Source organism: Culex quinquefasciatus, chromosome 2 (genome assembly GCF_015732765.1).
Source record: "Culex quinquefasciatus strain JHB chromosome 2, VPISU_Cqui_1.0_pri_paternal, whole genome shotgun sequence".
Classification (NCBI taxonomy): Eukaryota; Metazoa; Arthropoda; class Insecta; order Diptera; family Culicidae; genus Culex; species Culex quinquefasciatus.
Genome location: NC_051862.1, coordinates 45971580 through 45988012, shown reverse-complemented (window position 1 = coordinate 45988012; position 16433 = coordinate 45971580). Strand labels below are relative to the sequence as shown.

The 16433-nt window shown below is 36.7% G+C and overlaps 2 protein-coding genes across 4 annotated transcripts in view; one reads left to right on the top strand and one right to left on the bottom strand.

The window, feature by feature from the left end:
• The window catches only part of LOC6038744 (MOXD1 homolog 2), a 335053-nt gene that overhangs the window by 40794 nt on the left and 277826 nt on the right, over nt 1-16433 (top strand). The window lies entirely within an intron of this gene.
• LOC119765982 (zinc finger protein 250-like) lies at nt 6571-7563 on the bottom strand. The gene has a single exon (XM_038250294.1). The coding sequence runs from the start codon at nt 7561-7563 to the stop codon at nt 6571-6573; it is 993 nt and encodes a 330-aa protein (XP_038106222.1).

Sequence of the window (16433 nt, the reverse complement as noted above, 5' to 3'; positions counted from 1 at the left end):
GTGGGTTCTTTCACCTTTCTGGTCTGAGTTTTGGGTTTGTCTGGTAGTGATAGGGATGGATTGTGGAATGAAGTGTTAAAGGTATTTCATGGATATTTGATATTGGATTATTACACATCGGAAATTAAATTTATTCAGACTTTTCATGATCATGTTGGCAAAGTACATCAGGCGAAGGTACATCAAATAAGAATGGTTCATCGTGATGATTCAGAAGCTCATAGGTAGCTTGAGCTGAATAACAGTCAACAATGTTCATACAGGTAACCTTCAGAGCATCGTTTTAGGGCATTAATAGTACCTTCGAGTCCAATAATGGTATATAAGCTGATGTGTTCATCAACTATTACCACACAGCAAATTCAGCAACGCACTCAAAATGGCTACCTGCACTAACACTATTATTGATAACCAGCAGAGTTCTCCAACCTTTGCTTTACCAGATCAAAACAAACTGGAACCATTCTGCTCGTTCTGCCTGCTGGAACGTCCGCAGAACGTCGAGTTCTACAAGCACGTCATCGGCGCATCCCAGGAAATGCGCAACTCGCTGCAATATATGCTGGGATACGACTTCAACCTGGCGAACTTTGCCATCTGCAAGCCCTGCTGGAAGGTGATACAGCTCATCCAGGACTTTCGGCTGCGATGCTTCAAGGCGAACGAGGTCGTGCAGCGAATGACGAAGGGGTTGAGCAACGACGTCGACGACGGATGGTTCTCGGCGAAGAATCTGGCGACGATCGAGAGCGTTAGGATGGGCGTTCAGGATCAGATGCGCCACATCGAGAAGATCAACACTACGAAGCGGGTGCTTGTACTGGACGATTCTGCTGACGAAGTTGCAGTAGGGGAGAACAATAATCAAGGTGACGAGGTGGATTCATCCGATGCAAGGAGTGAGAATTCGGAAACACAAGAATCATCGATTGAACAAGAAGTTGCAGCTAACATCGAGATGGACGAAGCTCGCTCGGCTCAGCACGAGTGTTTGCAATGTCACAGGATGTTCAAGTCCAAAAAAGGACTCAACCGTCATGGTCCCTTTTGTGTTCATCACATGGGAATTGCATCTTCCGACTGTTCGCCGAAGCATTTGCAAAGGCATTTAAAAAAGCACGGAGTCATTGCCACCTTCCAGTGTACCCAGAACTGCGACAAACTCTTCTTCAGTGAACCGAGACGAGCACATCACGAGAGGATCTGCGCGGAAAACGCCCGCAACCTTGCCTGCCTGACGTGTGGCAAGTGCTTCAAGACGAGAACTGAGCTGCGAACGCACGAGCGTGCCAGCATTCGGAAAATGCACGAATTTTCCCGTGCAAAGTGTGCGGCAATATGTTCAAGCAGCAGTACGCGGTGACTTTGCACATGTCAAGTCACGCAGCAACGGAACCATATGTGTGCCAGTTATGTCCCATGAAGTACTGGTGTAAGCAGTCCCTTACCAATCATCTTAAGAAAATGCATGCCGATAAGGTTGCAGCGACAGTTGTGAATGAACCTTAATTTGACATATTAGCTTTTTGGTTGTTTACGTTTTGCATGAATAAAGGAATCTTAAAAAATACTAAAAAATTTATTATTTCTATTTCACTTTATATAAGTTTCTTGGGGTTTTTACGAATTACATTTTTTTTCAAAAATACTCAAATTTTAAAAATAAGCAATGTGTATCTTTTCAAAAATACTCATATTTCCAAAATATGCAATATTTGCGGAATTTTGCATGCTTTATACATACATTCAATTTGTGTGTGCTTCATATCATACACAATTTTGCGTCGTTGAATACCCATAAAAAATGGTATTTTCGGAAAAATACGGTATTTTGTGAAAATATTAGCATTTTTCAAAAATACTTTAAAAAATTAAAAAAAAAACATAAATAACATCGTTTGATTCGTATTGAATATTTTGAAAATATGAATATTTTAAAAATAGGGTAATTAGTAAAAAAATAGTATTTTGTGAACAATTTCGAGAACATATTTTACTTTGAATCTTAGATTTTTAAAAATATATTCTTAGTAAAAGCATTGAAAATTTAACAGGCTATGGTTGAATAAATCGATTTCAGAATGATTCAAAAAATGAGTAACCGTTCATTTTCGGTGATAAGATAATCGCCGACAGAATTATTGTTATCGTTATCGAGCCTAGATAGTTTTATTCATTAACAACCTTGATTTAAACCTTGTTTGAAGCAATTCGCATCTCCAAAGCAGGAACTCTGATACAAAATCTATTTTTTTTTCAACATTGAAAAACCAATCTAGCTGAATTTATTTGAATCATGAAAATTAAAAAGGGATTTTCTGATAGACTTTCAGGAGATCTCGAGAACATCTTATTGATTTATGATCTTACATATTTTTGAAAAAAAAAGAAACTTTTTCAAAATTTTCTTGTTTTAAATATTTTAGCTCATAAGGGTAACTCTAGAGTACAAGAAAATTTGAAGAAACATTGTTTATGTAGTTTGAAAGTAAACATTTCATTTAGAATGTTATTGATAAATGTTTTTTTTGAAATTTTGAGATAAATATTCAGTTCATTTTGAAAATTGATTAATCTTTTACAATTTCTTGATTTTTTTCTAGAAATTTTTAAATGTGCCTTTTTTGTTTTGTGACTTTTTTTGCCATTTCATCCCTACGCAAAAAATAACATTTTGCATCATTAGTTTTTATGAAAATCTCCATATAAATTTGAAATCGGCGCACTTCAACCATGAAATATTTTGTCATTTTTTTTGTATGTTAAATGTTTTGCAAAAAAAAGAGCACTTCTTGATCGGGAATAATTACTCATAAAATATCATCTATGTATATAACAATTTGGGTAGACACAGTTAAAAAATCATTATTGTATATTACATCTTTTATTTACGAAAAAATGTGTAATATTAGCTCTGAAAATGTAGAAATATACCACTTTTCTGGTTAAGGTTGAGTTACACATTGAATGCGGTTAATTTAACCTTTCAAATTTTCACATTGTTAACAAATTTAATTTAACGCATTTTTTCTAAAATGTTAACTAGCCTTAATGAAAGAGTTGATTTGGCCAAAATATCAAAATCATGTTTTTGTTTACCTTCCTTTATTGAAACAACGAACGCCACCAAAAAATTCCCCTCTTCCAACGTGGCATAGGCCACGCCCTTCCCCCAAGAGGGTTGCTATCTTTTTCCACACTGCTGCGGTTCCGTTTTAATGAGCACATGAAAACAACAAAAAACATCACAAACACACACACAGACAACACAATACACAAACCGGTGAATGAAAAAAACAAAAGGCGAGCAAACGCTCGAAAAAAAGGTGCTTTAATTATTCGATCTTTGAAAACTGATACCGCGGCCGTGGTGGGATTCGAACCGCGACCTTAAAGTGTGGCAAAAAGAGACGGCGCACATTAAGGTCCAACCCAGCAGCAAGTCAGAGTCAGCTTCTCCGCGGTGTGTTGCGCTTCACCGAAAATAAAACACATTAAAATGTGAATTACTTTAGTCGTTTGTTTTTGAACACATTTACTTAATGAAAGCAACAAACCATTTCCGAGACGAGAGTGAAAGAGAGATGCCTTCTCTCTCTCTCTCTTTCGACTTTTTTAAATGTTTGTTATGTTTGAGTTTTAAAAACTGCAGAAAATGCGTTTTCTGTGTAAATGACAACGTAATAAAAACGCTGGAAATTAGTCACCGGAACCGGGGTGGCAGCAGCAACAAGAAGAAGCGAAAAAAAAACTCTCCCAAAAACTGACACTCCCTCGCGAAGCGACCTCAAACCAGTCGGAAAAACGAAGAAGATTTTCGCCGGAAGCCGGGGGCGCCGCCAGAAAATGGCTGATACTGGAGATTTTCGTGGCTGATAGCAGCTCTTCAAAACTGGGAAGGTTATATTTTTCTGGGGAAATCGCAAGCTGCGGGAAATTCAAATAATAAAAAGAAAAGTGCTGATGTTGGCGTTCCTTTCGGGAAAAGTTTACAAGAGCTGAGAGTTGAGTGATGGGCTACAATCTTGTGATTTGTGAATCATATTTTGTTGCTGCCATGGAGTTTTGGAAAAAAGGAGATAACTCTGATAACAGCAGTGGAAGTAGGAGAAATACGCAAATAGAAGGCATGTGGTAAAAATGCTTTTATGTTGATGTTATGTCTATCAAAAAATGTTTTTTGTGCATCTTTTTCGCAAAATCGACCATTTTAGTTAATTCTCTGTTTTTCGTCAATAGGGGAAATTCTCGTATGTTTGGCAGGTTAAGCACTCGCTCCTAATTCCGTCCATTTTGCTGATTTTCACTATTTAAACAACTAATTTTGTACAATTTTTGATAGAAACTTGCTTGCTCACTTCTTATTGAGCTATTTATCACTCAGTTTCAGTTGAAAACGCTTTTAATCAGCTGTAATCGAATGCCAAAGTGCTGATATGGCAACATTAGAGGTACGCTGGAATTAGATGCTGTTCCCCTAGTTTATTTATCTTTGAGGTTTTCATAATTTTTTTTTTTTTTGCAAAATTGCCTGGGAAACACGACGGTGATAAAATAAAAAAAAATAACAAAAAAAGCAAAAAAAAAGCAATCCACTTTAACGACCCCCGGGTCTTTTGTGGGCTCTTTTGCAAGCTTCTGCTCATTTCTAGGCGTCCGAAGGTTAACCTCTTTAAACCTCTTTTACGCTAATGGACCGACGTTTTACTTCCCCATCCGATAGAAGGCGTGGTCAAGCAAATCTCGTCTCGAAAAATGCCACCGGATCCGTCTGGGATTGAACCCAGGCCATACTGGGGTTTGCAGGCTACCACGATAACCACTAAACCACCGTACCCGGAAATTGGTCAAAATCCATTTCAAAACTAAAAGTGTACAAAAATAATCTTTGGGTGGATTTCAAGTTTCAAAGCATTTCTATTTGTGAATTCATTTGACAATTTCCTATGAAATGCAACCCAAAGAAAAAAAAATGCTACAAAAGTTGCAAAGTAAGGTTGTTGCAAACATTTTTTGAAGATTTTATTCCTTGACTCTGCCCCCCCTAACAGTGTTAAAAAATGCAAAATGCTGTTATTTTACCATCATTAAATGTCAAAATATCTAATCATTGAATCAGATGAAAAAAAAAACTTTTTTTCAGTACTGTACAATTGAATTTCACAAAAATTTAAAATACATATTTAAAAACAAACTTAAACATGTTGAAAATGTTAATAAAAATAAATTGTTTTAAACTGAATGCATTCAAAATTTCGTTAAAGCCTTGAAGTTTTTTGAAAACATAAACATTGAAAAATATTTGCAACGGCCTTTGTATGGTTTTCTTGTTTTATTTTTAATATTTTAATTTTCATTAATCTTGTTTAGTATATTATTGTTTTTAGCAGTATTGAGCCTTTTCTTCCACCGCCAATTTTTACATTTTGCCTTTTTTTCATGTTTTAACAGTCACTTTTTCAATTTTTTGCTTGTCACATTTTCTGATCTAGAATGACACTATTATTTTTTAAATTGTAAAAAAATGCGTAGAGACATAGTCTGGGAATTCCCAAAAAGAAGTCTTTTTACTTAAAACATAGGAAATGTTGAAAACAGCCAAAGTTGACCCATTAAGACATTTTTAAAAACATTGAAATAAAACAAGTCAAACTTCCAACCCTTAAATTTTTCAAAATTTTAAAAGTTCTTCTTTCCAATGCTTTTTCAAAACCGAAAATTGGGTGGAAGATTGATATTTGAGTAGTTTAAGGATTTAGATTCAAAAAACTCTAACTCTATTTTTTTAGATATTTTTTTAAATTTTTTTTTCACATTGGCAGTTTTTTACGATTATTTTTCGTTTTTTTTTAAACTTGATATTCTTACCTTAAATTTTTTTCCGATCAAAATCTATTTTTTAACTCAAGCAAAATTATGTAAATAGTCCAATATGGATTAAAAAAACAAGCAATCAATCCTGCGTACGCCAGTGAGTGTTTCCCTAAATCATGAGAAAGGTAGAATGCTTGTGAATATGGATTTAGTACATTTACATTGTTTTAATTGAATTGATCGCTGCTCAAGTTACAGACTTTCGAAAACTTGCGATGAAAAATCGTTGTGTGCAAATGTGAAGCTGATGTGAATTTAAAAAAATCAGCTGAGTTTTTTTTCGGGAAAAAAGCTTGATTAAATTAACTTGAATATTCGATAGGTATGCGAATAGTTCTGAAAATTGAGAAAATACATTGAAGAGTGCTTTTGATGTAGAAAAGATTATAACCTATTTTAATCATACCTGTGAATTCAAAGTGAGTGTTTCTTTTATTTATAAAAATAAAAACAGTATAGATGAGCAAGTCACCATAAAATTTTGGCAACTGTCCATACAAAAACTATGAATATTCTAAAATTTGTTTTTGTGTTTTTCAATGTGGTTGGAACAATGAAGTTCAAGTGATTTTTATTTTTCAAGCGTTAAGTTTTGAGAAATTGCATGAAGTGGTCTGATCTAAAAGAAACTTTAAAGAATGGGTTTAAATTTTGATTATTTTTATTTATTTACAAAGAAATTCTACATAAAATATTCTATTCTTCCAAAACACTACCCCTAGAGACAATCGAATGCATCTGATGAGCATGTGCTCGAGCTTGCTCCTGGTATCCAAACATCTTGCCACACACTGCGCACGGATAAATCCGCCGATATTCGGTGTGCGCAATCCGTTCGTGAGTTAGCTGGGTGCCCTTCCGCCGGAAGCGTTTACCACACGTCCCACACGCAAAAGAGCTCTCATCCGGGTGGGCTTCCTTGCAGTGGAGGCGCACCATATCCCTGTTGGGAAATACCATGCCACAAACCGTACACGTTCGCGGCCTATCGGCGCAAACTCGCGAATGTTGAGCCCTGGCTTCGCAACTGGTAAAACGCATGTCGCAAAACATTTTACACTTTACCGAATCGCTGGTGGGGTGCTTCAGGAGGTGATCACTCAGGGCAACAAGGGATGGAAGGCGCTCGAAGCAGATGGTGCACTGGTGGGTGGATTCAGTGTTGACTGGTGTAACGACGTTGTCATCAGAAGATTCGATCTTTGTTTCACCAATAGTTATTTCCGATTCGATTGACTCTTCTTCAATCGAAGATTGATGATCTTCGATTTCTTCCGTAGAATCGTCCAACAGCAGCGTCCTCCTCGTAACGTTGATCTTCTCGATGTGGCGCATCTGATCCTGAACGCCCATCCTAACGCTCTCGATCGTCGCCAGGTTCTTCGCCGAGAACCATCCGTCGTCGACGTCGTTGCTCAACCCCTTCGTCATTCGCTGCACGACCTCGTTCGCCTTGAAGCATCGCAGCCGAAAGTCCTGGATGAGCTGGATCACCTTCCAGCAGGGCTTGCAGATGGCAAAGTTCGCCAGGTTGAAGTCGTAGCCCAGCATCGATTGCAGCGAGTTGCGCATCTCCTCCGAGGCTCCGATGACGTGCTTGTAGAACTCGACGTTCTGAGGACGTTCCCGCAGGCAGAACGAGCAGAACGGTTCCGGCTTGGCGGGTTTGTCTTCCGTAATGAATGTCATTGTTATGTTGTTTAGTGTTAGCTGGTAGTTTGGATTCAGTAATAAGACTGTTGACGATCTGCCGAATGACACAGTTTATATACCAACGGTGATCAATGTAGGTACTTTAGTTCGACCTCTTTGGCGTATACCTACAGATCTGAATGTCACTCAAGCCATATGAAATCTACAATATGTCTACCTTCTAGGTACTCTCGATAAAGTGTCATGAGAAATTAAAGTTTACTTTTATCAAAGTTTCAAAGATTAAACTAATTTCAGAACTTAATTTACAACTGAGTTTATGGTTTAGCGCCACTAACCCTTCAAATGCAACTCGCACTAACAAGCACTAACCATTTTAAAACCAAGTTTGAATTTCAATGACTGCTCTAGCCGAAAAAAAAACAAACAAACATTTGACGGGGTAGTTTATCGGCGTTTCAACAGTCACTCAAAACGAGCTGTGGCCAGCATTTGAAATTGTAATTTTCTGTGGTGTTCAGGTTGGAACCTTAATTGGATCGTGTTATTCTGAGGGTGCACCTTGTTACACAGAGAGACACCGAGAGATGATAAATGGACTTAAGTCGATGTAAGGGATTTTGACAGTGTGGTACCAATGTGCCCATGGGGAGAGGTGCGAATTAATTTGACCGCGACCACCATGTGTCAAAACGTGTTAAAACTGAATAAATCAGATTAATTACGTTACCGAAGTAGTATTGTGTTGCGCGTACAAGCACCAGTAAATTATGACTTTTTTCAGGGATAAGTGTATCAATGTGGGGAACGTCAGCTTTTTATTTCAATTCCAGCTGTATTTTTTTTTGTGGAATGAGTGGAGGAAGTAATTATTTCAATGAAAGTATAATTCTCAAATAACATGCACTTCAAGCGGAGATAACGAATCTCGCGAGCCAAAGTGACTTTTCATTGGCTGTACTACTGCAGGATGTCACGCAACGTTGCATTATCAAATTTATTTAAACATTTAAGCAACGTATCCAACTCATTTGTAATCATTCTTTTACTTTTTCTCTTTTCAGGTAAGTTTCAAATGTTGAATCCTTCTACAACTCGTGAGTAAGTTCGTATGCAGAATTGATTATGAAAAAGTATTCTTTTTTATACGTTCCATACCTTAAGAACAAGAGTTCAATCTCAAAACTGAATCAATTTACGACTGCTTTTTATCAAATAACATATGAATTCGAACATTTTCGGCCAACATTTAGACTTGACCTGAATAATGAATAGTTCCGCAAGACAACCCCTCCCCACTACTCCCACCTAATGGGCACATGTCCAATCAAGGCTCTTCGTCCTCCATCGATCATAATTTCATTCAAAGCAACATTGTCCCCACAAACCGCCCGTCCACAATCGCATAGGTCTCTTTCATAACCGCAAATGCAACAACAACGAAAAAACGACCTGTCTCTCCCCCCAACCCACCGCGATGATATGTTTGTTATTTGCTCTCCAGTTTGTTCGTGTCCACATGTCACGGGCGATGGAAATGAATGATTTGGTGACATATTTCCTATTCTCGCCAGGGGCCGAGCTTTGGCTAGGCCCTTCCAGAGAGGTTGACGAATCACAGTGGGAACAATATGGCGATTTAATGTAAAATTTTGGTAATCTTGGTAATTGGTTTAAATTTTTATTTCAAAATTTCAAGAGATTTATAGTTTTTTTTAATAGTTTATAAAAACTAAAATACTTAAAAATATAGCACTGTTCCAAGTAACGCCACGTTCGTGGCCAGAATACCGGAATACCGAGCCTCCCCAAATGAGGATACTGCCCCTTCCCAAGAAAACACGAAGCTGACCACACTCCTCCACACAGAGGCCCCAACACACCGGGTGAGTGAGTGAGTGAGAAAAAGATCCTCCGGGGCAGGCACCCTGAGGGAGGACAAACGGCATCGTATGTGACAGCAAACATAAAAAAAAAAGATCCGGAGACCTGGCCAGTTTTGTTTTGTCCTAGCCCATTCTGCCACAAATTGTCGAGCTTAAGTCCTCGAGGAGCAGCAGAACTGGTGATGTCCGCATCTGTTTGTCTGCAGGCCGGCTCTGACTGTCTTTGGGTATCCTCGGGGAGGACCAAATGGCCATTTGTCCGGGAGCTGGGAAGGACTCGGAGTGACATTTTCATTATTTTTTCGGATAGTTGATTCTTTCGCTGGTAGCTTAGGGTAAACTCAGTAGTGGATGATACACTTTGTTGAAATTGAAATAAAAATCAAATTTCATTCCAAATCAAAATTTCAGAATCTCCTGAACAAAGGGTCGATTCTGTATGACAGACTCGAACATTTATAACTAAAGACTATTTTGATCCGAATATGGATTAAAATTTCAATTTATGTTTTGTCTTTCACTACTACAAAACATTAACCAAAGAAGGGGTTTAAAAATAATGTAAAAAATTTATATTTTCATTTGGAAACAAGTACTTTTGAGAATACATTGTTACTTCTTAAAATTTCTCAATTTCTATGAATGAGGATGATAGTCATAATTGCAGCCATATCCTGATATAAAACGTATTTCACTTACTACTATTCCACAGTTCATCTCCTGATATTTTTTTTTTTCAATTTAAAACTCTTGTGAAATGTTAGACTTAAATTTTAAATTTTGATACATTTTATGATTTATAATAATTTTATGTTAATGAAAATCGGACCACCAGTTTATGAGATATCATCATTAGAATGTTAAATACAATTTGCAAGATAACCCTCATATCTGAGAACGTAACCTTGCTTGAAAACGCCAAAATGATTCGTCCTTTTGTTAAGTTAAATTAGTATTTCCTATTCCTTTTTTCTATTTGGACCAGTACTTCAGCAGGTACATATCCATTTTTAAAGCCACTTAGACAAATTTTTAAAGAAATATTTAAACTGTTGAAAATATACGAAAAAATTCCAAATCTTCGCAAAAATCAAACCTTGGGTCACCAAACTGTGGCCCGCGGGCTGATTTTGAAATATTATCCAGCCCACTTAGAAATCATTATGTTAAATTATTTAAAAAAAACATGATGAACAACTTCTTCAATAAATTGAAAGTTACTAATAAAGATGATTCAATCTAATTTCATTTTTAATATTTATTAAAATATTTAAAAAAAAAACATGTTTTGATCCGCACATGCAGGTAAATAAATAATGAAAATAATTTAATTTTTTATTTCTCATTTTTTGAAATTTATATTCTAAATATGAGTGTGTGTCAAAAAACTAACTTTTATTTAATTTTAAACCACGATGTAAAAAATGCCACTAAAACTAGACAAAATGTACAACAATTCTAAACATCACATTGGATTCTTTGGGCAACCTAAGATCGTTCTGCAAAATTTCAAAATCAAATTTAAATTAATACATCAAATCTGGATCAAATTTGAGCTCCACAGTTAAAAAGTTCTTGAAATGGATTATTTTTGAAATCACGAGAGTATTTTGCTATGAAAAAAAAAACATTAAAACAAAAATCAAATCATCAATACAAAAAATGGTACGAGCTTGATAAGAAATCCAAAGAATAATATTTAATTGATACATTTTATTTAATTTAAATTTGTAACATTGTGTAGGTATGGTCATTGTTGACTAAAAAATAAAAAAAAATCATAGCTTGCTACATAAAAGTGAAAAACTGATTGAAAGAAAAAATCGCAAGTTTAATAATAATTTTTGCTCAAAAAAGCAAATTTAAACGTTTGTTTAATTACATTACATTTTCCCATTTTTTTTTTAATTTTTTATGAAATAAAAGTTGTTTTTTATCTCTCACTGCTGGTACAATAAAAAGAAAAACTGGAATATTAAAACAAATTTGTTCACTTCTCATTTAGGCGTCACAATAAAACATTCATTCTCCGAAATTAAATTTTTTTGTCTTAGAGTTATTTCTTAGGATTATTGTATGTCCAAAAATGTTATATTTTGAAATCTTTTTTTTACATGCTAGTTCCAATCATTGACACCAAATTTCTATCTTAAAAGATTGACCAATCTAAAGATTGAACAAATCTAATGATTGCAATACTTAAAAAATCTTATCCGTCAAGAATTAAAAAAATGAATTAATTGAGAATTTCAAATTTAAAAGTGTCGGAATGATTATTTTTTTCTGCAAATGTAATTTTATTTGTTGGAATTGTTGTGGAATGAATCATGTTTATAATTGATTATAGAAGTATATTTTATGACAATTTTTTTTAAATTCGAAAACGATAAATTACATTGAAGAATCTTATGAATAAGTTTAATGTGGAAATGGAACACTTTTTTTCAAATTCATTAAATTTATTTATTTACTGTGCACTTTATCTTAACTTTTGTAATATACTTTTTGCTCAAATATACGAATTTTCTTCTTAAAATATAGTAACCAATTTGTCTTTTCAGATTCTCTAAAACATGTAAGAAATTTTTTTTCGGAAAAAATGTATTGCGCAATTAATTTTCTTGTATGATAATGTGAAATATAAAATGGTATTTTTTAGAGTGTGCTTTTTTTTCTCGAGCAATTTTGCCGAAGGCACTAAGTTCATCATAAATTTTGAGGGGTGAGGAGGAGAGGGAGTAGGAGGCATGAAAAATAGTTTGAATTGAAAACCAGAATTTTTAAATTCCAATGAAATAATTGCTGTAAAATGCATGACACACCCATACAGTTGATTTGCATCCATTAATTTTCAAAAAATAAGAAGAAAAAAAATGTTGAAAATAACTTATGCTGTACTCTAAAATCCACCAAAATTCAAACGTGTTGTGTTATTAAGGTGACTTTAATCTACAAATGAAAAAAAAAAGGAATTTTGAATAAATCAGAATATTCTCAAAATTATTCCAAACGCAGAGGAATGAATTTTAAATTGTTTTCAGCTATTTGCACTTAAATTTCCATTGAAATTTTAAAGTTTTTTGAAAACAAAAAATGTGATTTTTGTCCCCTGATATTTGAGCGGATTTCGACGCTAAATGGCCTTTTTGGTTATATCGAAGGCCCCCGCAAAGTTTAAGGCAAATAATAATGAAAAAAGATAAAACATAAAAAATTAATTGACTGGGAAAGTTGTCCAAGTACATTTTGCAATAATTTGGTAAAATGTTTGCTACTTTTAGGTCAGTTAAAATCTACATTTTTCAAATAATACCGAAATATTGTAATTTCCGTTCTATCGCTGATATTTTTCTCACAACATTTTATATTTTCGTTTTTGCTAATATTTATGACCGGAATTTTGGTTGCTGAGATATGAGCTTACAAAAAAGAAATTTAAAAAAGGTACTGAATCACCCTTCATTTTTTAATGAAGATGTTGAAAACATAAACAAATTTATAGCCTTAAACAAATTTCAAGCTTGACCAGTTTTTTTCTCAACTGAGTGCATCGCAAAAAGAAGACGAGCGCATCCTCCGACTGACAAAGCCATCTCGTTCTCGGACGTTCCCGGGAATGATTCTCTCCATTTTTCCTCCCAAAAAGTAGAGCGTTGTTGTCGGTGGGCGGGAAATTAAACAATGATAATAACCGCCTCCCACTCCGGCCACAACAATCAAATCTGTTCCATTTGTAAGAGCCACCAACAAAAACCTGCTGACAGTGACATCACTACTATTGATTGGCTTTTCTCCCCCTTGTTTTGGGGGAAAAAGCTCGCCGGAAATTCTTTATTAATTATGAGCACTAATGGCCCGGGCTCTCTCCTTCGGTTAGGTTAGTTGATTGGGTTTACGTCAGCAGGTTGACTGCGATGGTGTTGATTCTGGCTCTGATTGTCAGCGGGCCAGCAAACAACAAATTAAACCTTGCGGTTACACCTAATCCAATCAACGCAAATCGACGCGCAATCGGTTTTCCGGGTGGAGCTTTCTGGTTAATTTGGGGGAAAAGCTTGGCAAATGAGCGAGTGACCACAATGCTGCTGGTATTTATTTGTGGTGGGTTGATATTTAGATGGGAGGATAGCTTTGTGTTAATCGGGTGCCATTTGGAGCTAATGATAGTGGCTTGATTTTTTGAACCCCTTTTGATTAAGTGAGGTAAGCAAAAATATCTAATTTGTCGAAGATTCAAGTGGGTTTGATTCTAGGGTCTTGTTGGTTGAAGATATTTATTGATATTATTGCAGCTTTTGAAAACAAGCAATGTTTATACGAGGCGTGAAATCTTCCATTTGCGCTCCACTGAACCTTGACGTAAACCAACTTCCAGCTGATTAAACCACATTCAACCTAGTGAAATCTCCAGGTAAAGCTAATCGAATCGCTTTAATAGGCTGGACCAAATCTACGGCTTCGTTTTCGATATGCATTGGTGCCAGGACTGGAAGTCATATGGCTTGAGATATCTAAAGAACCAATCAGACAATCTCTTCCCCAGAACATAATCATATTCACGCCACTCGTCGCAAAATGCTTACAACCTCTTCAACTGCGTCACCCGTTCACTAGTTGTTTGCCCCCGAGGGTATGCAGCAGCATGACAGCGTCAGTCCAGAGTGCAGTCATCTTCCAGAAATCATTCCGGTGTAGACAGAACGTCCCTTCGGCTGCAACGTCATTATTGTCGTAGCCCGTTGTTGTTGATGCTGACCCCAGACGTCCCCTCCGTTGACAATCTGCAGGTAGACGTCGTCGATAGTGTTGTTGAACTGATTGAACACCTTTCAGCAGGTACACGTTGACAGTTGAACAAGTGTTGGAACTGCCTGTTGGTTTCAGGTGCGTCTGGAACCGTTCGGGGTGCATCGACGTTCTGCGCAGAAATCTTCCCAATCGAACCCCAAGCGACGGTCCTCGCAAATCCACTAACTCAGCCGAGTCCCACAACGGAACACCAGCCTGGTACATGTCATCATTGGCAATCACTTCTGGAGGATACACATCAGTGCGCCGGAATAATTAAGCGTTACGAGAGTCCCATTAGGAGAGAGTCTCCCCCATGTCGATGACGACAGCATTTACAAACAGGAATTTGCTCAGTCGACGTGGCAGGACGACGATTCGATCATTATCACCATCGTTATCGGTATGGCGAAAGGGGGGGTGGCAAAGGGGACGAGGAGTCCTGAAGTAGTAAGTACACACACACACACTCTATCTCTATGATAGAGATGTTTACTGGAGCGAAAGTAGTTTCAGTCAACCGGGAAATCCGGGGAAGCTTTTGGATCGATGTAGTGAGCCTTGCGTGTGACGTGTAGAGTGGCAGTACTTGAATTTGATGTTCTGTCAAGGAACTAAGCTTTTTTGAGGTTATGAAAATTAGTAACATTGATTTTTTTGTCAGGATGTGCAATTCTCTCTAATCAATTATGTCCCAAAATTCGCATTCAGCCCGTCTCTATTTTTTTCTAATTCAAAACCCCAATATTTGTTCACGCTCATGTCCAAACACGCATTCAGATGTTCACAAGATCAAATCTGCGCCGCATTTCGGGGGAGCGCAACAAACAAAAACAGCCTCGATGACATCGAAGCCGGTTTCGCAGCGGACTCATTCCCGGGACATCATCGGCCAGCATATGTGGAGTCCATATTGCGTCGTCGTCGAGAGGATGATGCATTATTATTCATAAATTTTCTGGGCTCCCCCGCGCGCGAGTTCTGCGAACTCGAGAGCGTTGGATAGCGCCGTTTGGTACCGGACTGTGGGGTGACTTTGGTTAATGTCTATTCTGAACTCTAGACTCAACTTTACATTCAGTTCTGAATGATCCCTCAAATTTGACACTTTTCACAGTTTTTACAATATTCATTCAAGTCTCTACACAACTCTGTACATCAAGCTATCAGTTTAACATTCGCCTGCGCAGACAAATCTCTTTAGCAAAATTGTAACTTAACTTCCTGCACTCAGCTCTCTATAATCAACTGTACACTATGCCGTCTTTTTTGAACTTTTTTCACTCAAATCTCTACACTATCTTTATTCAACTTTCCACTAAACTCTTTTCATACAGATCTCTACACTCACACAACTTCCATTAATTAGATCTCTACACCCAAATCTCTACAACTCCATACTTCATTCTCTTAACACTGGAACGCCCAACGCATGTCCATCTTACACGGACGCCCAAGCCTCCCAAAAAAGTTGGAACGGTAACTTCAACACGCCCGTTCTCGGGCATAACTCAACCAATCGGGACGATTCTTGTTCCCAGTGATTTGAAGAATGTCTAGATGATCCTAAAATTTTGCAGAACTTGATTTGAACAAATCTGTAATTTCTGCGACCGAAAACATCGTTCCAACTTTTTTTAAACGACTGCCTCCGCGGAATTTTCGGCGAACGATGTTTTTGATCGCAAAAATTACAGATTTGATCAAATTAAGTTCTGCAAAGGTCTAGAATCATCTAGACATCCTAACAAATCACTGGAAAGAAGAATCATCTTGATTGGTTGAGTTATGCCCGAGAACCATTGAGTTGAAGTTACCGTTCCAACTTTTTTGGAGCCTTGGGCGTTGGAATGTTAATACATAGAATCGATAGAATTATCGTCGATAATATTATCGTAACGATAACCAATACCGTTATCGTCGGGACGTGTTATGTTGTATGCAAGAGCTACGAACCGCCCTAATTCTCAATACAAACTTTGGAGAAAAACCATTTGACCCAGACAAACTATTTTTGAAAAAATAAAACTGCACATGATTCTGGGGACCCCAAACTTAATGTTTTCCCTCGAGTTGAGCCTGCACAGTCATTTTTGACATTTTTGGAAGGTGAAGTGTAATCTATTGTTATCGTTATCGTTATTTCGCTAATTCTATCGGCGATAATCTTATCGCCGATAACGGACGATAACTCATTTTTAAAATCAGTTTTGAATGGACTTTATTCATCAA

Coding starts and splice junctions, on each gene's coding strand:
- LOC119765982 (XM_038250294.1), bottom strand. CDS start 7,563: ATGACATTCATTACGGAAGACAAACCCGCCAAGCCGGAACCGTTCTGC.